The sequence below is a fragment of the Pinus tabuliformis genome, chromosome 7 (assembly GCF_031772625.1).
Source record: "Pinus tabuliformis cultivar Carrire ecotype Pingquan chromosome 7, CPIR1, whole genome shotgun sequence".
NCBI lineage: Eukaryota > Viridiplantae > Streptophyta > Pinopsida > Pinales > Pinaceae > Pinus > Pinus tabuliformis.
In genome coordinates, this window is record NC_142293.1 from 1,246,211,644 (window position 1) to 1,246,236,788 (window position 25,145).

The 25,145-nt window shown below is 39.0% G+C and overlaps 1 protein-coding gene across 1 annotated transcript in view; it reads left to right on the forward strand.

Moving 5' to 3' along the window:
- Positions 1-1,609: 1,609 nt before the first annotated feature.
- Positions 1,610-25,145, forward strand: part of DET3 (vacuolar ATP synthase subunit C (VATC) / V-ATPase C subunit / vacuolar proton pump C subunit (DET3)) — a 51,677-nt gene continuing 28,141 nt past the window's right edge. The window contains exons 1-6 of the mRNA XM_089459607.1: positions 1,610-1,922; positions 2,034-2,102; positions 2,240-2,367; positions 2,465-2,564; positions 3,662-3,729; positions 4,022-4,163. Coding sequence (XP_089315733.1) covers positions 1,803-1,922; positions 2,034-2,102; positions 2,240-2,367; positions 2,465-2,564; positions 3,662-3,729; positions 4,022-4,163 — 627 coding nt within the window. The 5' untranslated portion in view covers positions 1,610-1,802. The remainder of the gene's footprint in view (positions 1,923-2,033; positions 2,103-2,239; positions 2,368-2,464; positions 2,565-3,661; positions 3,730-4,021; positions 4,164-25,145) is intronic.

A 25,145-nucleotide genomic window follows, 5' to 3' on the forward strand; every position in this document is an offset into this window, starting at 1 on the left:
GTTTTTTTTCTTTGCTTAATTAATTGTTGTTGTTGTGTCGAGAGGCACTCTCCAGCCTAGTATGGAATAAATGTTGTAATGTTATGTAACATTTTGACTTGGTCAAATTACCAATGGTTTTCATACTCCATGTTTGACTATATAAAGGCTAACAACTCAATCTGTGTGTCTAAGAAGGGGGTATGAAGTGATGATGTAATGTTATGATGGGGAGTAAGAAAGGTAAGGACGAGGTTGTTGGATGATCCCATTCTTAGAAGGGTTAATCGTAGTATCGACTCACTTAGTGATTCATTCAGTAAGCGGTATAAGGTTACCAGGTCTAAGTCTATAGCTGGGTAGGTTGTATGGACTTCAGTAAAGGTAAGAATGGGTAAAAGGTAAATAGTTAGAGTGTTGTATCTCCTAAGATTCATTAAGCAAGTATGGCGTCTCCTGGCAATGTAGTAAGAAGGCTTGCAAAACAATGTTCTCTCTATGTTGAAGTCCTTCCATTCAATCCCATCCTGCCCGGATACTTAAGTCAATAGCAACAGGTACCTCCCAAAGAGGAATTCCTAAGTGTATAAAGCTCAGGTCTATTTATTCTTATGGGTAAAGAGTTTGGAAACAAGGCACATAGTGGGGTGAAAGGATTATGCCTACTTTAGTCTTCATGGCTACTTCAACAATAATGGGTTAGGGCAACACTCCATCTCCCAGGGTGAATATAGTAAGATAAGAGTAAGGTTGGTGGATCCCGTCTCGTTTTGTTAATAAGAAAAGGGCTTTTAATAGCAACAATCTCTCCTAAGCTCTTAATAAATGAATAGCAAGTATAGTTCTTTAAGTAGGTAGCATGCATTAACTAAGAGGTAAGTTCTATAGGTCTAAGCAGTGGGTTCAAATTATATATATATATATATATATATATATATATATATATATAGATATATAGATATATAACATGGTTTGTTCCTTAAGGTATTGGTGAGACTCAAGAAAGAAACCGTTACAAGAAAGCTCATCATATCATTTAGGGAATTGAACCTAGGTGGAGAGGATAACAATCATTCCTTTCAACCACCTTAAATAAACCCAATTGACAAATTAATTATATAATTTAATTTATTAATGTATTTTTAAATAATAAAACCTATTAAAACTTAGCTATCAATTAACAACTAATATAATAATTACTAAATACCATTTTCTAATATAGAGTAGTTTTAACATTGTTATTCAAAAAATACACACCATCTAAAATGAAAATGAGTAATGAGAATAAGTAATTGATGATTTATAAAAAAAAAACTTTTATAAATTTTAAATTATTAAATAATTTCTTTACATTTAAAAAAATAAACTTCTTAAAAAAATAAAAATCAAAATAATTTACCATTTTACTTCCAAATTAAAAATAATTTTAACTGATCCCACTTTTAGAAAAAATAATATCCTATACCCAAACAAAACATTTCTCCAATTATTATTTAACAAAACATTTCTCCAATTATTATTTAATTCACAAGGCATAAATTCATTAATAATTAATTATATCTTAATTTATTTATTAAATATTAATATTAAAAGAAAATATAAATTCATGAATGATCCATTCAAGCATTTTCTATGGAAATGAGGTGGAGAACCCGGGTGGGCTACTCGTAAATCGATTCCAAACCAGTAATAAGCACGAATCAACAAAAAGTAAATAAACTATTTTTTTTTTTCGAAAATCTTAGAAGAGGGCCAGGAAGACAGTATCCCGCTGACCATCCCAAGATATCAAAGCGGAAGTCAGGAGCCTTCGGAGGGTGACGATGGCCGCTACCAGCAGGTATTGTTTGGTATCCCTTCCTGTTCAGAATTCGGCATCCTCAACATGGCACCTCCTTCAGGATGGCATCTTCAAAAATGCATTTGATACTTCCACTTACAGAGTATGTAAATTTTCTAGATCTATACCCTCGACCAAATTATGCTTCAGATCTCCATGTATACAATGTCCCGCATGGGCTGCAAATAATCGACTTCTTGCTTCTTGATCGCAGTTCAATATACCGGACCTCCGCGTGGGAACGCTGGATTCTCTACTGGCTCTCAGTGATGATCTGAGCAAGGTAAGGCCAACGCACCTAATAAGAAATCAATGGTTTTACAAGTTACCCAATGATCAACATTAGGAATACTGGGAGCCCAATTTATGCAAATTGAGTGAGAATTTTCATTCGGGTTACCCTCTTATGTGACTGCGCAGGCAAATTCCTTTGTGGAAGCAGTGACCCACAAGATTCGTCGGCAGATTGAGGATTTAGAGAAGGCTTCTGGTGTTGAATCGGGGATGCTGACCATTAATGGCGTTCCTGTGGATTCTTACATTACCAGGTATGGTGATGTTTTTTTCATAATATGTTTGCCGAATTGGTTTATTTGCATTGAGATTTTGTGGTGAGGTACATAATTTGAGGGGGTGTGTGGGCAGGTTTACTTGGGATGAAGCCAAGTACCCAGTCATGTCACCTCTCCGAGAACTTGTGGATGCCATACATGATGGTGTAGCGAAGCTTGAAGATGCTCTTAAGGTAAGAAATAGGCGAAGATAATTATACGAGGTTCTAACCAGTATGTGGTGCGTTCAGTTGTTGTCTTATAGCCTTTATTACGTGCAATTTACTAATTTACAGTCTGAGCTGTGTGAAGGTTATCCCAACCTGGTAAGACCTTTCAGTTGGGGCCTTACCACCCATCTGAAAGGATCAATGCAGTAAGACCAGTCAAGTCTTTGAGGAATTGGGAACTACTGCCTTCCATCCGATAAAATGCGTCGAGTTGTTGGGCAATTGTTCCCATCTAACTAGTAATTCAAGTCGATCCTTTAGTAGTGCAGCCTTTAGCCAAATCCATGTAGTTGCTTTAGGGTTCTGACCTTGAGAAAGAAGTCAATCCTCAGGAAAGTTCATTCTGTCTTCTTTTTTTCGGGGAAGACGTGCTGTTGGTGCTTGGACCCGTGTTGTGTGAGGGATTTTTACCGTGGCAGCTAAAATGCTGACAAATTATCGCACTCTCCAGCTAGCCCGAAGTTTGTTTTTCTTTGATAATGGATTCTGATGGTTATTCTGTGGTATTGAATAGATTCTGATTATTCTGAAGTAGAATTCTATTTACTGTAAAATTGCGTTCAGTTTTCTTTTTTTATTTTGATTTGTGGGGTACATCCACCCGGGACACTAGGATCCATATTGTCTATGGGAATATGATTCCATTGTTACTGAACTCTGTGGCATTGGACTCTAGCCCACTTCTTGACAATGGTTATTGACTGACCCATATATCAGACCCACTTGTAAAATTACATATTCACATCTGGCTTCTGCAAGCAGACTCCCAAGTCCCACACCATTTATCCCTTCATAACTCTTGTGAACATCTTTGGGCCAATTTTGCATAATGATAATCCTTGGATGATTAAGCATCTATAATTGTTGGTACTTGAGATCCTGTAAGAGTAAAAGTACTATCATGTTTGGGATCACGCCCAATTTTTAAGACTTTTTTGGACCATGTCTCACTATGTTGACTAAGATATTGCAATTAGTCATATTTGTTTTCGGCTTCAACGTGACATGCTTTAGGCCTACCTTCAATTTTGTTGTTGTAATTTTCCATTTTTTCGTGCTAGGTACGAGTGTCTGAGTACAATAATGTTAAGAGCCAGCTCAATGCTATAAACAGAAAGCAAAGTGGCAGGTAAGCATTGCAATTTTGTTGCTTGCCAAAAAAGTGGGGTGGTATTTGAGTAGAATTACAAGAACCTTACACATGGATTAAAGGGCATTTTTGTTTAGAATATTTTACTAGAGCCTATAAAACGTTTGTTACAAAATGGGGAAACCAAAAAATTCCTTACAAACGGGCCTCCTTAGGAAATTCATTATCAATAGCATTTTATTGCCTGGGAGGTTGACATTTGTAGGTTAACTATTAGATAACCCATCTTTTAATTTTGCAGGAGGGTAACTAATTTTTCTTGAATGTTCAGCATGGCAGTGCGTGATCTTTCCAACTTAGTGAAAGCTGAGGATATAATAAGCTCAGAACACTTGACCACACTTCTTGCGGTTGTTTCGAAGTATTCTCAAAAGGATTGGTTATCGAGCTATGAAACACTTTCTACTTTTGTGGTATGCCTTGTCTTTTGTTGCTTTTGGGTTCTGGGAAACGTTTTGATAGAATATATCCATTTAGACATTTGGATGCGCCAGGTGGTATACTGTTTGAATTAAAATTTTGATGCTTTGCCTTTTGTTACATTTAGACATTTGGATGCGTCAGGTGCTATCCTGCTTATACTTTCTTTGAATTAGACTTTTAATGGGCAAGGCAGTATTTATGATAAACATTTTATTTTGCCATTTTTAAATTCCAAGCATATGTACATGTATCAACCATATGTACAGGGTGAAACGTAATGAAGAGCCATTGTAAACCACTGACCACTGGAATACTCTATATTACAAGAATGTGTGGCTGTAAATTCTTGCATTGACCTTGAATACTGATCTCTTGATGCATTGAATACTAATGCATCATATGTTTGCGCACACACAATTTCTGGGTATTCAGCTGTGAACTGCATAGCCTCTGATAAAATAAGTAATTAGCTAGTGCTGCATAGAATTTGCAAAAGCACTTAGTTGTTTACAATATATCGTACGGTTTTTGTCTTCTGGGCTATCACATTTTTTGCTGCCCTATCTAATGTGAATTAAAATGGTTTAATGTGTTCTAAGGTGATAGTATAACCGATCAGATTTAGGTTTTTACTAGTTAGGCTTTGTCATGTTAAAGTTTTTGGAGGGTAGACTTGCTTGGTATTGTCACTTGTTTAGTATACTGAGAAGATTGAATTATTTAGGATATATTGACTCTCAATAATCTGTCTGAAAATCATAAGTTGTAGTTGGCAGTGGCACTGCATGATTAGGGCACGTTTGTGATGTGTGTGAAACCCCGATTGGGAATGGTATCGACCAGGAATCTAATTTGAGAGTAGTAGGAAATGGATAGTTAGGGCTTTGGGTGAGAAAAGGAAGTAGCAGGCAACGTAATGCATATTAAAATATTAGGGTTCATAGCTACAACAGGAAAGTTTATATCTGTATATTAAATGTTTATATATTCGGGTTTTCTTTAAAGTTTAGACATTTGCTAAAATAAAAGATTGGGAATCATAATTTCTCTTATTGTTGTAGTCACAATTAGTTCTTAAATCAGAGAAATTACATAAAAGAAAAATAAAATAAAATGAGAAGAATCCTTGCAGATCTGCCCTTAATATATAGAAAAAAATGTTTGTCCCAAGGGTTAGCTCAATTGGTCAAGTCCCTGTTGCTAAGTACCTCGCCAATGGGAGGTCGTGGGGTCAATTCTCCTTGATGCACTCGGGGTTAGGCTCTACTAGTTTGGCCAACGGGATGTTATCCCTTCGGGACGATTTACCCAGATTTTCCTTGGAAAATATATATTCCCCTTCTAACATCCAAAACTAGAGAACTCGTAGTAGGAGGAAAGAAACTTGTAATATCCCCCTTGATTGTGGCATTGAGTCCTGCATATATGAGTTAATGCATTGATTGTGGCATTAAGTCCTGCGTATATGACTTAGAAGCCCTTGAAGTGACACGACATGGGGACTGGGTGGTGCAGGTTAGGAACAATGCTAGATGATTTAGTGTCTTCCAATTGAGTGATTGTGGGGTGCTCCTCTCATTTGATGCCCTAGGCTGGAAGAAAGGAGGAGGTAATATGCTAATATGGGAGAAATGTCCACTATAATGTATAAGGCAAGGGAAGTTGATGATTTGTCTCAATTGTCAACTAGCACACTTGAAGGTGACTAAGAGGAAAGTTAAGCCCATGTACTAGATGAAGCTAAAAATAGACAGCTGAACGATAAGCCCATCAATGATTTGGAGAACGTGCTTAGAGTATGTTGCCGCCTTGTTTACACACCTAAGTTAATGTGGGAAAAATCCTCAACCCCACTAGGTGTGGCCTTGGTGGCAAAGCTCAAAGAAGGGGCTGTCACCTAATCCCAACTCTCTTTGTCTAGGCTCTCTCCTAGCTTAAGCCAAAGGGGGTGGACCCTAAGGAAGGTTTCTAAGGAAACTTGCTAAAACTAACAAGTGTAGGAGATAATTAGTAGATCAATTAGACATTAACCATTCAATAACTTGAAATATAACCTGAAGAAAATAAAACTTAGCAAGTACAAATGATCATGAGCATCAACATCAATATAACTCAACAATTTATCCTGCAAGGCAAATGTAAGTAGACCAGTGCCAAATATAATCTTGCAAGAAATGAGATATATGCTCAAATAAATAAAGGTACTTGCAAAGGATGTAAATATCTTCAAGATACAACAAGATCAAATGGAATGAAAGCTGCAAGACAAGTGTTAGAACAACCAATAGCAAAACTATGATATGATGGCACAATTTTGAAAGGAAAACACTTAAATAAAATTGAGAGCTTGCAAATAAAGATTGTTTGTACTTGAAAAAAGGAAATATGCTCACAATAATACAAAACTATAAACTTGATCCAAATGGGCATAAGCAAAGTACAAGAAGAAATTAAAATACTTGCAAGTAAATGAGATGTAAGTGCTTTCAAAATCTATTGCATGTGTTTGAGAAAGAGCTATATCATGAAATGTTCAATGAGATTCCAACTTCAAAATGCATGCAAGATAAACCATCCAAAATTGTATGGTGCTTGTGTGCTAAGGTGTTCTTGGTTGATTTTAGTTAATGCCTATTCTAGGGTGATTCTTCCTCTCAACTCCTTCAACTTGGTAAGGACTAGAGGTGGTTGCAAGAAGGCTAAGATGAGAAGGTTAAGACCTCATTAACGATACCCCCTAGTTGTTCAATACAACCTGTATGCCTTTGTTTCTACAAGGGGACTAAGCCACACAAGAGAACTACAAGGTCATGTGTTTTTACCTTTCATCCAAACTCAAATTTTGGGAAATTGAATGAAATTTAACGAAGATTTTCCTACAAAGTCTATCAACCAAGCTTATGCTTGGAGGTTAATTTTAGAAGTGCAATGGAGATGCAAATAATTAGAGGTGTCTTGCAAGTAGAGATAGTGTTCCCAAATGTGAAATGCTTCAAAATAGTTCAAGTAAATATGTTCATTCACAATTAAGGCGGTAAAATACTTGCATAAACAATCGAAACTAAACTGAAAATTAGATGATTAAATCACCAAATTTATATCAATATGGAACAATATTAACATGTGAAAATGACCTTGCATGAAAACTATGAAATAGTCACATGAGAGGACATATATATCAACAACTAAATAAATTATATCAGCTGCAAGAAATCAGATCTAAAATGCTCAAATGAACAATGTAAAGTGAGAAATAGAATCACTAAACAAACCCATGTAAGAGTGTCAATTGCTAGATCTATGGCATGAGCATGTGAAACAACAAAAAATGGAAATGCTAGAGTCTAAAGTTAGATTTACTTGAAAGAAAGGAAATAAAACTCAAATCCAAACCATGCAAAGGAAACTACTCTCAAAAGAGAGAGGGGTGGGATGCTAAGGAGCTCCAGGAGTTGCTAAGGAAAGGGGAAACCCTAATATTTTCCAGTTTTGGTGTTGAATGACAGACCCTAGCTGAAGATCATTGATTTTGGTGTTGAAAGACACACCCTAGCCAATTATTATATTGCAGGTTGATCTCGTGGTCACAGAGGTTGATTCAGGAGAATGATTTCCGTAATATATCATGCAGGATGAGTTCATTATCCAAGTTTAATTTTTCAAGGGTTGCATTCGTGGTTAGAAAGGATTATGCTAGTTGGATTTGCTAGGCTGAGATCCAAGTGAATTATTTGGACCGAATTTTCATCGTGCCTGGGCTGATATATCTATATGTGTGTGTGTGTGTATTTTAAACAGTGGTCGGATCTGTTATGTTTGCTGGGCCGAATCAAGAAAGTAATAAGTTGAAACCCCATTGAATCTTTGAGGCTGATTACCCCTCATTCAGAGAACAAGCAAATTCAGTTTTATAGGTGGCCAGTTTGAAGGAAGACGAATGTATGAGAAGAGCCATGGACGAATTCTATAAAGTAATTGAAGCCGAGTCCACAGTTGGAAGTGCCGTGCTCATTGATCGCTGTTAGGATCTTTTGCTGAGACAGAGTTGTTATTTTATGCGGCAGATAGAAATACTGGAGGAGCCACATACACCTCGAGCGATGATCGTCTTCCAGGAACAGATCAAATGGTTAAAATGCCGAGGCTGAGCTTCCTTCCTTGCAGGGGAAGAATCAGCAGGTCAACTGAAGGCCGAATCATTCTAAGGAGAGCTGGGAGATAGTGGAAATTCGTCACTGGTTGTGAGGGTGCCACGTCCAACCCTAGTGTGTAGGCAAATTAATTTGTTGAGGCTGAGATCAACATGTCTGTGAGGATGAATCTGCAGTGCAATAGAGATTAGGGATATATTAATTTATTGGGCTGAGTTTCATCCCATCCAGGAGGCTGAGTGGAACAAGCCGTGGGGTAAAATCATTATACCAAGGCGAATCACTGGCCTTTTGTGGCTGATTTGCTGAGAAAGGCACAATTGATCAAGGGCCAAATTACTCAGGGCTGCATTGCTCTTCGAAGAAGGGTTGAGCTAACATTCCAGGAAAGCAAATTACCAGGTTCCATCTCAGTTGTTTATGTAAAAATTCCTCCAAGAATTCCAGTTAATAAATACAGTGCCCGAGTTAAAACAATTTCCATTTTTAATTTATTGCTGGTGAATTCCACTGTAAATTTTGAGCAAATTTTATGGTGATTTTTAAGAAAAAATGAATGCTCTAATTTTTGAGTCAAAACCCTAAATTTTTAGCAAATAACGATAAGGGATTTACATGTCTGCATCAACCTTGGGTATATTCAACCCCATTTTCTCATAGAGGTCAACAAGGAACCAATCCCAGCCATTGACAACAACGAATCAAAATATGGGATAACAGACATCGGGAAATGATGAAAAAAGTATGACTAACATGGAGCACTACCATCATCTGAGCCTCCTATTTGTGCCCCTCATAGATAATGAAAGAAAGACCCTAAGTAAGGTCACACTGGACTAGGGACATATGATAACTGCCAGGCTGAGTTAAGAGAACAAGTACACAGTCAATGGCGATCTATAATCCAATTTCAAGTTTCAACTTGTGATTCGTACGTAAATGCCTTGAAGATTGAATGAAAGCACTTGAATGCAAAAATGATTAAAGTACCTCACAATAGGTGACCCACGCTCGTCGGATGAGTAGGCTAGATCAATGAGTGGGCTGACTGAAATGGATGAGAGACATCCAAGGTTGTCTATTTGTGAATCACAGTAGGGCTGCTGGTTGTCAAGCTGCAATGTAGGGGAGAAATTCTCCTAGTGTTACCCATGCATGTGGATGGGTAATAAGATCCTTAACACTTATTTATATTTGTGCTGTTATTCTAGTGGATAGTTGATTCGAAATGCTTGTTCACAAAGTTTCTTAAACAAAATGTTAGTATCTCAAAACCATTCAAACGACTATAATGTCATGTTAAATTTTATATTCTCTTCAATGCAGCTTACGAAAGCAATAAATCATTGATATCATAAACATGGAAGTGCTGAAAAAGCTTTTCACACCCAGATTATAAGTATGAGAGACAAAACAACACAATTCCTCTTTATGAATTCAACATAAACTTCTATTACATAGCAAAATCAGTATGCAGTAAGAGTACAATAGAGTACAACAACAATTTTTGCTGTGCCTTAATTCTCTAAGGCCCCTTACAATGCATGACTCAAAGGCCAGAGTGTCTCTCAGTGAGTGTATTGAGTGCCTATGTTTTTGTGGGCAAAGGCCTGCAATACAACTGTATATGTGTAGAACAGGAGTCTGCACTGGATATTGGAGGACGTGACTCCTGAGGAGATGTTTACGGGAGTGAAACCGAATGTGAGCCATTTGTGCATCTTCGGTAGTCCAGTCTATGTCCACGTTCCCACAAAGAAGAGGACTAAGCTAGAGCCCTTGTTAGAAAAGAGCGTATATGTGGGCTACAATGAGGTCTTAAAAGCATATCAAGTCTACATTCCGGGATAGAGGAAAGTTATTTTAAGTTGGGATGTCAGATAATAGATTTGATGAGGGCAGGACCCTTAGGAGGTCTCATGACAAAGTGCCAGCAAGGGTAGAGGATCAGGAGCGAGAAGCTCTTAAGGCTGAACAGGGACCAGTAGCACCAACAACAGGGACTTAGTCCGTAGATTTGGAGGATGAGCTAAATAATCCTTCAAGCTCTACAAGGAGGGCGAGATGGGCTTAACAAACCTTGAGGGATGCTGAGGAGCATGTGGAGGCTCCTAGCAGCACCTTTAGGCAGAGCATGCCACTGACAAGATTTTACGGTTATTTGGCATTATTGAGCAGTGTCAGCTAGTCCAAGCGTTCCACTTTTAAGGAGGGGCTGTAGATGAGTAGGTTTGGAGGGATGTTGTAAGATACCCACCCAGAATATCTTTGAAAAAACTACAAAATTTTGTGAGTTTATATATTCTGGTTCACTGTGGTATTTTTACAAACAGTTTGCATACAAGTGCTGTAAGTGACTTTTTTGAGTTTTGTTTTCAAATGAACATGTACAGTGATCTCATAAGCCAAATGAAACTTCAAAATAACATGGGCAGTGCCAAACACACACGATAGAAATGCTTCAAATCAGCTAATACCCATTTGCATAAATATAAATAAGAGAGTACATGCCACTGAATTTATGGGCTAGACAAGAGATACCCAGAATAGTGAAAAAGGTATGGCTGTAGGTGACTTGCACACTTCAAATTTATATCAGCAAAACAATATAACTTCCAACAACTACAAAAAAATTTATACGCCACTTCTAGGTACATAAATACACTCAGAAATTGATATCTCAGGTATGGCATGTTGAGAAATCAATGCTTGGGGTTTGATTCCTCTTTCCTGATAATTACTTGTGATTTATGTTGGCTTCTTTTACTTCTTTATTAGTTTATCTTTCATCAAGCAATTACCAAATAAAATGCATATGAAGACCACAAGAACAAGAGACACGAGATGTAGGCACCTAGCCAGTTCAAAACCCCCCAAGGGGAAAACCCAGTCCAACTCTTCCACTAGTAGATTCAAATCAAGATGAGACAATCCGAGACCCTTTGGACCTAGACAAAGATCTCCTCCAATCCCCAAGTCAACCCTTCCTTCTTGTAGATGACCCCTGCCAAAGTCTCTAAGTGTCAGCTTCTTAGGTGTAGCTTCAATCCAAAATTTCGGTCCCCAGCTTCAGAGTTTCACCCCCAGCTTCAAAATTTTGGACCTGCAGTAAGTTCGGAATTTTGGCCCCAGTTTCAGCGTAGAAAATTTGCACGTGTGAGAGAAAAATTGCCAAGAACTCGATTTAGGTCTTGCCAGCTTCTTCCTTCCTTCTCTTGCAACTTTGCTCTTCTTTTTTGCTTCTTTCTCTTGTAGATCGAACTTATTGAGTGAGTGCTTCCAATAAGTCGAGCTGCCTCTCTATATATACCCTTTCTACTGGGTCGAATAGCCGTAATCCAGGCCGACTTCATGAGGACAAGGCCGACTTGGTGTGGAGGTGACAAATGACTCCTTTAAATAAAAAATAATTCTTTTTACATGATACAAAATCCCAAGAAGGGTCTAATAAAGATGACAATGACTATTGACTCATGACAAAACCTAGAAGACTTCAATGGAGGCTCTGACCTAGTAAATAAATAAAAGAGCATGAAACCCATGCTTCAAAATAATTTTTCTTTTACAATAAATTTCTTTTCTCTTTCTTTTCATAAAATACAATTATGAAGACCGACACTAGTTACATTCTTCAACACTCCCTCTTAACTATGAAGTTACATACAATTATAGGTACATGGAAGATCTCATGATGCTATGAACTATGAAGAGTTCTAGCACATGCAGTGCTATAGATTAGATACCTGACTAGGGTACTCTAATCAGGTGGGACTAAGGTGTACTCAAGCTTTATCCTTTCTAGGTACCATCAGGCTTTTAAGCTCTAACATCAACCCAGGGATCTAGGTGCGTATCTAAGGTCGGAGCTCCATGACCAACACCACCCTCCCTACTTCGGGATCTAGACATCAACACATAGGCTGACCAAATGTCATCTCTCCCTATCAGCTAAATCTGTAACATCGACCAATCCAAGCATGCTTCTGAAATATTGAAACTTCTTATTTGGAAGAGATTTTGTCAACACGTCAACTACCTGTTCATCTGTTGGAATATATTGTAGCTTCACGACCCCATCTTATACCAAACTCCTAATGTAATGGTACTTGTTACCTAATGTAATAGTACCTGTTATTGATATGCTTCATCCTGGCATGGAATACGAGGTATTCAGACATCTTGATGCTGCCTTGATTATCACAATTTATCAATGTATGATCTAAAGGCTTTCCAAACAAATATGGCAAGAGTTTTCTTAACTAAACAACTACTTTTCCTACTTCACATGCAACAACATATTCAACTTCAAAACTACTTAACGCAACATGATCTTGTTTTCTACTCATCCATGAAATCATTATAGATCCCAAACTGAAACAACCACCTGTAGTGCTTCTTCCATCAGTCTCATTGCCACCCTAATCAGAATCGGTAAAACTTGTTAACTTACCTTCCTTTCCATCATACTTCAGGCAGTGATGAATTGTTCCACGTAGGTATCTCAAGATATGCTTAGCAGCTATCCAATGGTCATGACGTGGCTTCAACTGAAATTGACTAAGAATGTTTACAACAAAGCATATATCAGGTCTCATTATCACTAAATACATCAAAGAGCCCACCAACTTATGATAGCTTGTAAGATTGACGAGACTAGAGTCAGAGCTTCTCAACTTCTTGAGATTAGTAATCATGGGAGTGCTCATAGGCTTGGAATCCATCATACTGAACTTTTGTACCATCTTGATATCGTACTTACCTTGACTAAGATATATCTCATCGGGTTTCTGCCAAACTTCCAAGCCCAAGTAATAGTGCATGAGTCCCAGATCTTTCATTTCAAATTCTGCTGCCAACATTTTCTTGCATTCTAGAATTTTGCGCTCCACACCTGTAATAAATAAATCATCCACATATAGTAGTATAATGACTGGTTCATTCTTCACTATCTTGATGTAGAGGTTTGCATCGACAAAACTTTTGACGAACCCAATCCTTAAGAGATATGCATCCATCCTTGCATACCAAGCCCTAGGAGCTTGCTTCAAGCCATATAGAGCTTTCTTGAGTCTGCAAACATGAGTATCCCTGCTATTTATCTCAAAGCCTTCCGGTTGTTCAATATATACTTCTTCATCAATGGTTCCATTTAGAAATGTTGTTTTGACATCCATTTGATGGATATTCCATCCCATAGTAGCAGCTAGTGAAACCAAAGATCTAATAATGGTGTATTTGGCAGTGGGAGCAAAGGTTTCTTCATAATCTATTCCTTCCTTTTGAGAGAAACCCCTTGCAACAAATCTGGCTTTGTATTTGTCTATGCTTCCATCAACGACATGTTTGATTTTGTAAATCCATTTGGAAGTGACAACAAATTTGTCACCGAGTTTAGGAAAGATTTCCCAAACCCCATTCTTCATGATAGATTGATATTCTTCCTGATTGCTTTCTTCTATTCTTCTTGATGAGCAACTTCTTTAGAGGTATTTGGTTCTGTTGCGAGTAACTTCGTCATGTATGTTGCATATCTTGAGTATCTTTTCGGTCTTTTACTTTCTCTGAAAGATAGTTGCTCCATGTCTGTCAACATCTTCAAGTGTAGCTTTTAACCAATTTGGCCTCTTTTTGTTTCGGGAATGATTATGGGTTGAATAGGATCACTTGGTCCTTCTTCTTCTTGGTTTGTAAGTGACTTGTGACGTTTCTCTTCTTCAAATAGAGGTATATCTTCTTCATCGGATTCAATTGGTATGTCCTTATATCTCTTGTAGGCATGGTTTTCATCAAATATAACATCCTTGCTAACTTCAATTTGTCTTCCTTCCTTGTTGTAGATTCTATAAGCCTTTGTTGAAAGGCTATAACCAACGAAGATACCTTTTATCTTTCGCTTGTCTTTAGGAACATGAATGTATGCGGAACAGCCAAAGATTCGAAGATTTCTACACATGGCTTCTTCCCTGTGAATGCTTCTTCCAGTGTCATATTATCAAGGATTCTATGAGGACTGATATTCTGTATATATATGGTTGTCATGGCTGCTTCTCCCCATAGAAATTTTGGTAGATCTTGATCACATATCATAGTCCTTAGGCATTCTTCAATAATTCTATTCTTCCTTTCTGTTACTCCATTATGTTAAGGGTTGTAGGGAACAATTGGCTCACTGTGGTATTTTTACAAACAGTTTGCATACAAGTGCTGTAAGTGACTTTTTTGAGTTTTGTTTTCAAATGAACATGTACAGTGATCTCATAAGCCAAATGAAACTTCAAAATAACATGGGCAGTGCCAAACACACACGATAGAAATGCTTCAAATCAGCTAATACCCATTTGCATATATATAAATAAGAGAGTACATGCCACTGAATTTATGGGCTAGACAAGAGATACCCAGAATAGTGAAAAAGGTATGGCTGTAGGTGACTTGCGCACTTCAAATTTATATCAGCAAAACAATATAACTTCCAACAACTACAAAAAAATTTATACGCCACTTCTAGGTACATAAATACACTCAGAAATTGATATCTCAGGTATGGCATGTTGAGAAATCAATGCTTGGGGTTTGATTCCTCTTTCCTGATAATTACTTGTGATTTATGTTGGCTTCTTTTACTTCTTTATTAGTTTATCTTTCATCAAGCAATTACCAAATAAAATGCATATGAAGACCACAAGAACAAGAGACACGAGATGTAGGCACCTAGCCAGTTCAAAACCCCCCCAAGGGGAAAACCCAGTCCAACTCTTCCACTAGTAGATTCAAATCAAGATGAGACAATCCGAGACCCTTTGGACCTAGACAAAGATCTCCTCCAATCCCCAAGTCAACCCTTCCTTCTTGTAGATGACCCCTGCCAAAGTCTCTAAGTGTCAGCTTCTTAGGTGTAGCTTCAATCCAAAATTTCGGTCCCCAGCTTCAGAGTTTCGCCCCCAGCTTCAAAATTTTGGACCTGCAGTAAGTTCGGAATTTTGGCCCCAGTTTCAGCGTAGAAAATTTGCACGTGTGAGAGAAAAATTGCCAAGAACTCGATTTAGGTCTTGCCAGCTTCTTCCTTCCTTCTCTTGCAACTTTGCTCTTCTTTTTTGCTTCTTTCTCTTGTAGATCGAACTTATTGAGTGAGTGCTTCCAATAAGTCGAGCTGCCTCTCTATATATACCCTTTCTACTGGGTCGAATAGCCGTAATCCAGGCCGACTTCATGAGGACAAGGCCGACTTGGTGTGGAGGTGACAAATGACTCCTTTAACTCAAAAATAATTCTTTTTACATGATACAAAATCCCAAGAAGGGTCTAATAAAGATGACAATGACTATTGACTCATGACCGTGGTTTTGTTCCCTCACCTTAAATGGAGGGTTATTCTTCAATCCTAGTCCTGTGGGATCTCCCCTATTGGCCTATGGCTTTAAGAAGGGCATTACTTGGGAATCCCTGATTTTGGTAGTGTGGTCTTGTTTTCCCGTTCCACATTTTTCACTACCCTCCGTACATTACAAGCCATATTTCATCATTTTCATTTTCTGGGTCCATAAGGCACACCCCCTTCCCTTGTCCACATATCTGGGTTGTTCTTGGAAACATTGCCCCAGAGTTTGATGTAGCTAAAAGAAAGTTAAAAGCATATCATGGCCACAAGAAAGAAACAAAAGAAAAAATAAAATTATAAAATGCAAAGGATGGCTGGGACATTTAAGATAACACGTGGGCAGAAGCAAAACATGAGCTCTACCCCTTGTCATTATGGACATAACCCTGGTTCCTAGGGCCCATGAGTGCCCCTCACATCATTAAAGAGACCCATGCGTGTCCCAACCCTTGGTGGGTGATGAATTGCCCCACCTTAAGGGGGTAATAACTTCCTTACATCATACACAACATGCTCTCATGTTCAAGAGCTTCAAGCAGTAATACAAAGAAAAATAAAGAAAAAACAAAAGGCAAATAAAGAAGGGTGGAAAAACAAAGGTTGGGGTAACTCATGTAACCACAATTGCTCCCTCCTCACATCTATACACCCAATATGTGGACTTCCTTATTATTGCTATCCTTGTATCCATGGACTTTGGCCCTGAAACCTCTTCATCCCCATCCATCTCATCATTATTCACACGCCACCTATTAATTGAAGGATGTATCAAGGATACGTCTTTCCTTTAGGCACTGAGAACAACTAATATGATCATTTATTAACCACTCCTACCTAGTGAGGTAACACTACTTTGAGGTGAAAGCCCCAAATTTGGAAGAAAATCCCAATATGAATTCTCAAATTTCCCTTGACTAGGAAGCTTGATTCACTCAGATGAACTAATGATTAATTGTATCCAATGGTGAAGATGCAACATTGGACATTATGTGTGATTGGCAGGTGGTTTTCATCATGGATTGGGCAACTTAATTGGGGCCTAAATCTACTAGAGGAGCATATGACACCGTGCAGGTGAAGCATTGAGAGCCATGGGACTCTTGCCACATACATAGTGTCGTTCTATTCCATGGGCACCTTCAATAGTCTACGCTTTGCCCCACATCATTCATAAGATGATGCACTTAGACTAGTGTGACCCGAGCGGGCTTAGTAATGCACTTATGGTTTGGCAGTTGATCCAAGGCCTAGATGAGGTTTGTCTCAGCCCTTGAGACATGGGAGGGCTTGCACCATTCTTTGAGCCCTCAACGTTGGAGCAGAACCAGTCTATTCTATCACCAGGGGACCCATGAGACCCATTTTGTACCCGAAACACAAGATTGGGGCCCACATGATGACTTACATGGAGATATAAGGGCCAATCCCTAGAGGATGATTTTTGGAGCCCTCTTGACTCAGTTTGGCACCAAGGAAGCTCAACACATACCTTTAAGAGGTCCACAGAGTGATGACATCAACATTTCAACCCTCTTGTGGGTTAACTTTTATGTTTGCACATTGGCTATGTGGTTGGCCTGTAACCACAATTAGTTTTTCCCATCATTTGACAACTAAGAGGGGCTTTAGTCTAAAATTAAACATGATTGGACATGTATAAATATGAGAGACCTCATTTAGTCTCTCATCAACATCTCTTGGACAATTTGATTCATTAGAAGAATTTCACACTTGTTCCTTCTTGGCTATTGGAGATATATTGGATGCATTTCGATATTTGGAAGCTATTTTTGATTGTCTTTGGAGCTACTTATTTGGATAATGGATGGATATACTACATGTAGTCTTGTAAGTGGTTATTATTTAAGATTTTCTATCTTGAAATTGTCTAATGTATGGAATCACTGCTTCTAGGTTATGCTACTTTGTGCCATAATTGTTGAAAATTAATTTTGAAAAAATTATCTAGTTGAGTATTGCATATGTTACTCATCATACAACATGTAATGAATATTCCTAGTGGAGGAAATCTTTAATCTCTTCATCAAACTCCATTTTCTTTTGAAGTGGGTAAATGTTAAAAGTTGATACCTAGGGCATTGATTTTTAGCCTCCTTAGAAATGTTTTAGCTTATCTATCTCATCCTCGACTCTGTATACCTAAAGGAGATGGCACTAGTCCTAGTCATTGGTGATCAATCCTAAATTTTCTCCATAATTTTCTCTCCTAAAATCAGTCCTTCTAAGGCTAGGGCGAAAATCTAGGGTTTGTAGCGAATTTTTAAGAGGAGGGTTTTTGGTGATTTGAGATCTTGAACATCAAGCTTAGGGTCTAGGCTACCTAGTCTCCAAGTTTGGTGGGCATCCACTCAAATTTTATCCATAAAATCTCTTGCCCTAGGTGTTGCTTCAAGAGGGAAACTCTAGTTTTTTCCCTCAACTTGAAGGTTGTATGAGCTTAGTACTTGTTGAAGTATATCATAAGAAGCCTTTTTCTCTTGGGTCTTGACCTTGTGAGTATCTATTACCATTGAAAAACCTCAAAACCCTAGGTTTTGAGCCTTGCTTTTCTAGGATTTTTCCTTGAGAGTGATTTGCTTCTTTGAAGCCTTGTACCATTATTGTGCCGCTCTCTTGAATGAGCTCTAGTGGGGTCACTTTGTACCTTATCATTAGCATATCTATGTTTAAGTGATTCCTCCTTTACCGAGACTCCTCCCATCAGTGAAAATCCGTAAGAAGCAGGGGGCCTTCGTTGTGATGACAGTGGGCCATTATCCCATTGTTAGCACTTAATCTAACTTTTTGTCTTGCAAGGTTTCCCTCTTCAAGGCCTGCTAGATTTTGTGGTTACAAACCCCATCAACACTCTGTCTTTATATGATGCTACAACCATACAATATATCCAAATAAACGCTCGACAAACTTGGAACCCAGGTAATTTCAAGTCTGGCATGCACACTTAAGAAAAGATGTCACAGGTATTGAATTTTTTGCTTAAGGCATAACAAAACAACACAATTACAACTTCTACAGATCATTATTAGCATTCATATAACATTTAATAATATCATAATGCAGTTTAGACATTCTACCATCAAAAACATGAAAAGAGTAGTAAAATATATCCATGGAACCATAAGACAAGAGACATAGAAATTAGAAAAAGAAAGGAGACGGAAAAATGGCGATCCTGTGTGGAGCTAGGGTTTCGAACAACGGTGCCCAAAACCTGAATGCCGACAATGAAGAGCTCTAGCAACACCATCGCCGACACAGGTATGGAATCCGAGCTTGGGCAAAGGCAGCGTTTGGCCTGTCATATCCAGATCGATTCTATGCAGTGGCCGCTTATGCCGGATTTGGTGAATCCGCTAAGCCTGCTAAGAGTTTTTCGGATGAAACAACTTTGCATCTTTACGCCCTTTATCAGCAGGCGACAGTTGGACCTTGCAATGCCCCGAAGCTTCGAGCCTATAACCTCATGGAGCAGAGCAAGTGGTCTAGGGTTTCTGAAGCTACCCTCTGCAACGCCGTCGCACCCCAGACCAGAGGTAGAGGGAGCGCAGGGGTAAACAGGAAGGGAGTCCGGGTTTCCAGCATAGCAACAGTCAGGTTCTTCCACAAACTGAAATCCGCCTCCCTTGTGGCAGATCGACCACTCTCTAGGACATGGCTGAACCTGCCCCTCCAGATCCGATTTGATATATCCAGAGAGGGACAAGGGATCACTGGAACGGATTTTTTGCAGAGAGTTAAGCACCTGCTTCGTTCAAATCAACCAGCCAACAAAGAATTAGAGGATGCCATTTGGAAGGGATGGGAAGCGCAGAATGGGTGCTGGGGCAACAGTCTGGGCGAAGTTATCACAGATCTGACCCTGACAGATCTCAGGGCGAGCCCAACCATCTATGCCAAGGTCAAAACACTGCATGCGTTCGATCTGCAGGAAATGACACAGGCACCAGAGCTGAAGGCTGCTGTAGCAGGACATCAGAGCCGAAGCGGTGAAAATAGGATCCCATCTCTGGCATCAGGGACTATTTACGAAGGCAATCACCTGAGGGATAGGATCTATGGCGACGAGAAACCCAACAAGGAAAGATCCGATCCGTTGCCCTCCACAGCAAACCCGTTTCGATTCTGGGCGAAAGCGATGTGCTGGACAAGGGTTTCAAGCAGGAACAAGAAAAGAATAGGGGAATACGAGACTGCAGAGGACGGATCTGAGGCCAGCAAGGATGATCACTCCAAGGGAAGCAGCGGTCACAATGTAGGGAACGCAGAGCACTCTCTGCGGCGAGGAGAATTTGTAGATCCATGGACAAACCAATTTCAGCTGGCAACAAGATCTGGATCCCCGGTAAGTACCCACAACTTCCAAGTTTTTGTCAAAACCCCTGCCGGAAAAACACAATTACTTTGGGTAAAAGAGACCGACTCTGTAAAGCAACTGCAGAATCTTATACTGCAACAATTTGGATATCCCACCAGATCACAAAATCTGATACATGGGGGCAGAGTACTCCAAGACACAAAGTACCTCAGGGAATACAAAATCGCACCCTTGTCAACAATAATTCTCAATCTGAGAATAAGAGGGGGCGCGACAGACAACAACAGAAATCCTTATAGGGGTGAGGGAAGTGGGACTGGTACAAAAATTACAGGAACACATCAGGGGAAAAAACAGGAAGTATATCCTTCAAAAACATTCTTCAAGGGAAAAACACAGCCGAAGCAGCACCAAATCAAACAAGTATGGACGCAAGGCCATACATTGTGGAACAGTTGAATCGTACCCCATAATATAGCATAGATATACCAGAAACAGATGAGCACTGCACTATATATGAAAGACAAGCAATAATATGTAGATTCAACTGTTTTTGGCCCAAACCGGTTGATCTATTTCATTGGATCTTCACAAACTGGACTACACAATGTGAAATACATCTTTGTTCCAAGGGGTTCTTCATAGTGAACTTTCCTACAACAGAGGCTAGAGACTCTGTAATACAAGAAGGACCTTGGTTCTGGGGATCCACAGGACTCTTCATCACACCATGGTTCCCAGATTTTGATGCAAATACAATGGTTGTCTCTAAGATGCCAGTTTGGGTGCGACTGCACAATCTCCCATTACACCTCTGGAGTCAACAAGTACTCGCAGGAATTGGTAATACTATCGGGCGTTACATCAAAATGGACACCCAAAGACTGGAGGAAAGAATCTACACTTATGCACGAATATGTGTGGAAGTAGACCTTAGTAAAGGCTTGCCAGACCAAATTCAACTGAAGCATAGACAGAGGTGCTGGTCACAGATTTTAGATTATGAAAATACAGCATTCAGATGCAGAACCTGCCGACAAATAGGACACCTACAAAGCACGTGTCCAACAGCCAAAAAAGACACTCGTAGGAAGAAGAAAACAGGGAAACAAGCCAAGGGATGGCAATTTCCTCCACCACTCTCGGATGACGAGGAGGAAGAAGAGGTGGAACATGTAACCCCCAATGAGACCAATCAGATGAACAAAGAACCAGAAGTAGAAGACATAAATCCACAAGAACCTATAGACGTACAGTCGGCAAGGATACCAGAAACAATGGATATGAGCAGATCCAAATGTCAACACATATCAGACACATCAGATTCTGATGAAGACAACCCCCAAACTGTGGCTAATACAACGCTAGCACTTATAACTCCAACAAAGTCTCAGGGGGGGTGGAGAAAGGTTGAGAAGAAAAAAGGGCGAAAAGCTTGACTTTCCCCCCATCTGTACATTATTACTTGTTTCTTGTTTTCTGAAAACCGAACACCTTGTGTGGTGATGGATGATATATGCATCTTTTTTTGACAAAAACTGAGCACCATTTTTGATTATGACTCACAGAGATGGCTAAGGGCCAATGCAACATATGCTAAAAGGCATCTACAACATGTAATTTTTCAATTATAATGAAAGATTACAATTTTTCCAGTGGAAAAAAAGAGACATAGAAATTAGTCCCACAACCAGGCAAAAACCCAAAAAAGTCTTTCCTTATGCGAAAGAGAGAGTTCCAAATTCATTAATAAATAAAAAAGTAATGATAGCAAGATAATATCCAAACTAGTAACCAAAATCATAATCAAGTGCCATGTCAAAAACCAAGTTCGTGAAATTTCGACACTCCCTAAAATATCTGCTTCTCTTGAAATTTCAGCCCTCCCTAAAATTTCGGTTTCCTACTGAAATTTTGGCCCTCTTGTAATTTCGTTGGATCAAAAATGCATGACACAAAAAAGATATATCCAAATGAGGTGAAATGATCTCCTTTATATAGTCTTCAAGTGGGGGTTTAAAGGGTGCCCTTAGGGTCCCAACTGACCAAATATTTTGTGGAGCCAACTTGTCGTCTTTAAGGAGGCATTAATATAGTTTAAATTTCCAATTTCGTCATAATGAAAATACCGACCATGGCTACCATATTTTCCAACACTCCCTCTTAGATAGGGAGGTACTTTTCATTCTCTCTCTCAAGATTAAACTTCCTGACCTATCATAGGTCTGACAACTCACGGCCTATTGATGCCTCAGATTTCTGCTGCTCCAACATGGGGAATTAACCACTCGGTCTGGACCTTAAGACAACGCCTTTTCCGTTTAAAGTGGTGGCTCTGACTGGGGATAATGGGACCAATTTCCCGGTATGGGTTTTAAAATGAGAGTGGGTGGTTTATGAGTGATTGCAATAGAATAATGATAACTTAAATGACCTATTCTATCATGCAAATCTATAGTTAACTTAATCTAATATAAACCCAGGGATTTTTGTATAATATGCAATCTACAAAGATATCTTCTTGGCATGTGATAATAAAGATCAATCACGCATAAAACATAGATGATAACGTGTAAAGATAATTTCTTTGACTAAATAGTTAGTCAAAGAAATGTATAAACTATATCGCATATGTGATAATATATATATATATATATATATATATATATATGAAATAAACAATCTCAGCGAGGCATCATACAATAGTGCAATTAATGCTTAACAAAAAAAAACGTATCTCATATACAATTCATGAAAATAAAGTGTTGTCACTAATTAAACAGAAACATAACTAATCATACAAGATAGAAGTACCATATGTGTGAAGTTCTGCTCATTTAACTAATGACATAGATCAACTAATTTCTTCAGATCAAATTATCTTCCAAGTATACAATAGTGCATCAACAAAGGAAAGTAGTCTGATATTTAAAAGAAACGATCATGTTCCATAATTTCACCAAAGCATTCACAAACTTACAGAAGTGCATTATTTGTAAATGTTTTTGATAAAATTCTAGACCCTTCTCTAAATGCACGAGGAGGGTATAAATACTATTCTAACCTATGTTCAAAAATAGATTATACAAAAATTTGAGGAGCTTTCAAACAACCTTCCTCCTAACTAGTTAACTAACTCTAAAAATAAAAAGTGACTTGATGAGCAGAGGCTATGATGATGATTTGTTGTCTACCAGCTTGTCTTTCAAATCGCATATATCGGCCATCGGTTTGACTTGAGGAGGTGCCCCAAACTGTGTTTTGACCTGTCCTACGAAAATTGCATCTATGAGAGGTGGCAACATCCATTGAGTTGAATGGAGTGAGCAGTTAAGGGTCATGATTTGACTGTGTGGCTTGACGAGGTATTGCCAATACGACTCCCAATTAGTCTTTGCTAACTTTGCGATTGCTTCCCTTTGAGTTTCCGCTCTTTCCTTCCATCTGTTATTATGCAAGTCATTTAGATCGGGCAGTTCTTTTGGGTTGCCTTCTTTCACCAAGTTGGTGGCAAACAAAGTGTGGTTTACCGCCTTTACTATGTTCTTTGACACCCCGACTGCTCTTGCCACTGCTAGTTCGACTTGTTTGATCCTTGCATCCCAATTTGTGAAAATAATGTCCTTGTGTGTCTCCTTGATCTCAGGCAAATTAGCTTTTCTTCCCTCTTCTGTTTCTTGTCATTCGATGAACTCTGAGATTCTTGTGTTTAGATCAGTAAACTCAGTTCTCTGGTCAATCGCTTTATCCATTAGCTGGTCACTAGTGATTAGATAAGGAGCAATATGTGACATCTTTTGGCAAAATTGTTCTTGCTATTTTAATAAGAGAGAATTTAGCTCTAGCGCCTCTTTGATGAATTCCTCGACAGTAGGAACATCCTTATATCTTTCCATGGCTTGCTGCAAGTCTTGGAGTTGCATGTTTTTGGCTGATATGTTTGCTTCATGGCTTATCTTCAGCACCTCCATGCTCTATTGTAATTAGGCCAGCTGCTTAGCGGCCTGCGTGTTCACACTTGCCTTCTCTGTTTTGAGCTGTTGCTCGAGCTGTGCAATTTTTTCTTCCTTTTCCTTCAACAAAACAGATATCTCGGTAGCTTTGTCCATGGTGGCAATTGCATACGCTCTTGTAAACTGTGACAATCTAGTCAAGTTTTCAGCTGGGTTGGAAGGGATGTCCTTCCAAACTATGTCCATTGGCTCATTCCTAGGTGGGAGTTCAGGTGTTTCTATCCTTCTCCTTTTCCTCTGTCTCCTTACTACAGCCTTGTGCAGCGGGCTGTAGAACACATCAAGAGGAGGGATTTCAGTCACCTTTAAGACAATTTCCAATGTGGGCAGAGCGGGGATGATTTCGGTCTGCTGAGATGTTGTCACTTGCTCATCCATTGGTTCAGACTCTGTATTTTTCTGAACATGCAGAGGAGTTTGATACTCCATAGTTTCCTGGGTATCTGTTGTCTTGGGAGTGTCTTGCAGTTTCTTATTGAATTGATCCCACTCCTGCTCCAAACTGCTGCTTTTGATCTCTGAACCGATATCTTTAAGTGGGGTGCTCATACCCTGCTTTTTGGCTGACTTCCTGCTGGATTTTGTTGTATTCTCGGTGTCTTGGGCCTTCCCTGTATCCAGTGCTTTCCCTGTATCTACTTGAGACTCTATGCGAGAATCAGGTCCCTCATTGTTGACAGTCACACTGGGCGTAGGCTTGTCCTTGATTTTTAACAAATGTAGTGGGATTACCTCGAGCCTTTTGTTTCTGAACTCCTGAAAGCTTTCAAAATCTTCAGGACTCAGATTTGTCCTTGCCCATTCGAACGATTGTTCGAAGGATTGAGCCGATTGTAAAAGGTCTTCAAAATCATTAGCCTCATAGTTATAAGGCTTGATCTTTACTGCAATAGTGATGTTATATGCTATCTTGTCTAGATCAAATTGCCTTTTGGGCAAAGTATGGAGCTTGAGGCTTTCCAGGCTTACTGACTCCTTTATTGCATGGTTAAAATTTGCTAATGAAAAGGAACCGCACCTAATAGGAAAAGATGGCCATAATAACTTCTTGCTTTCTTTTAGGACTTTGGTCAAGCCTTTTCCCACAGTTTGGT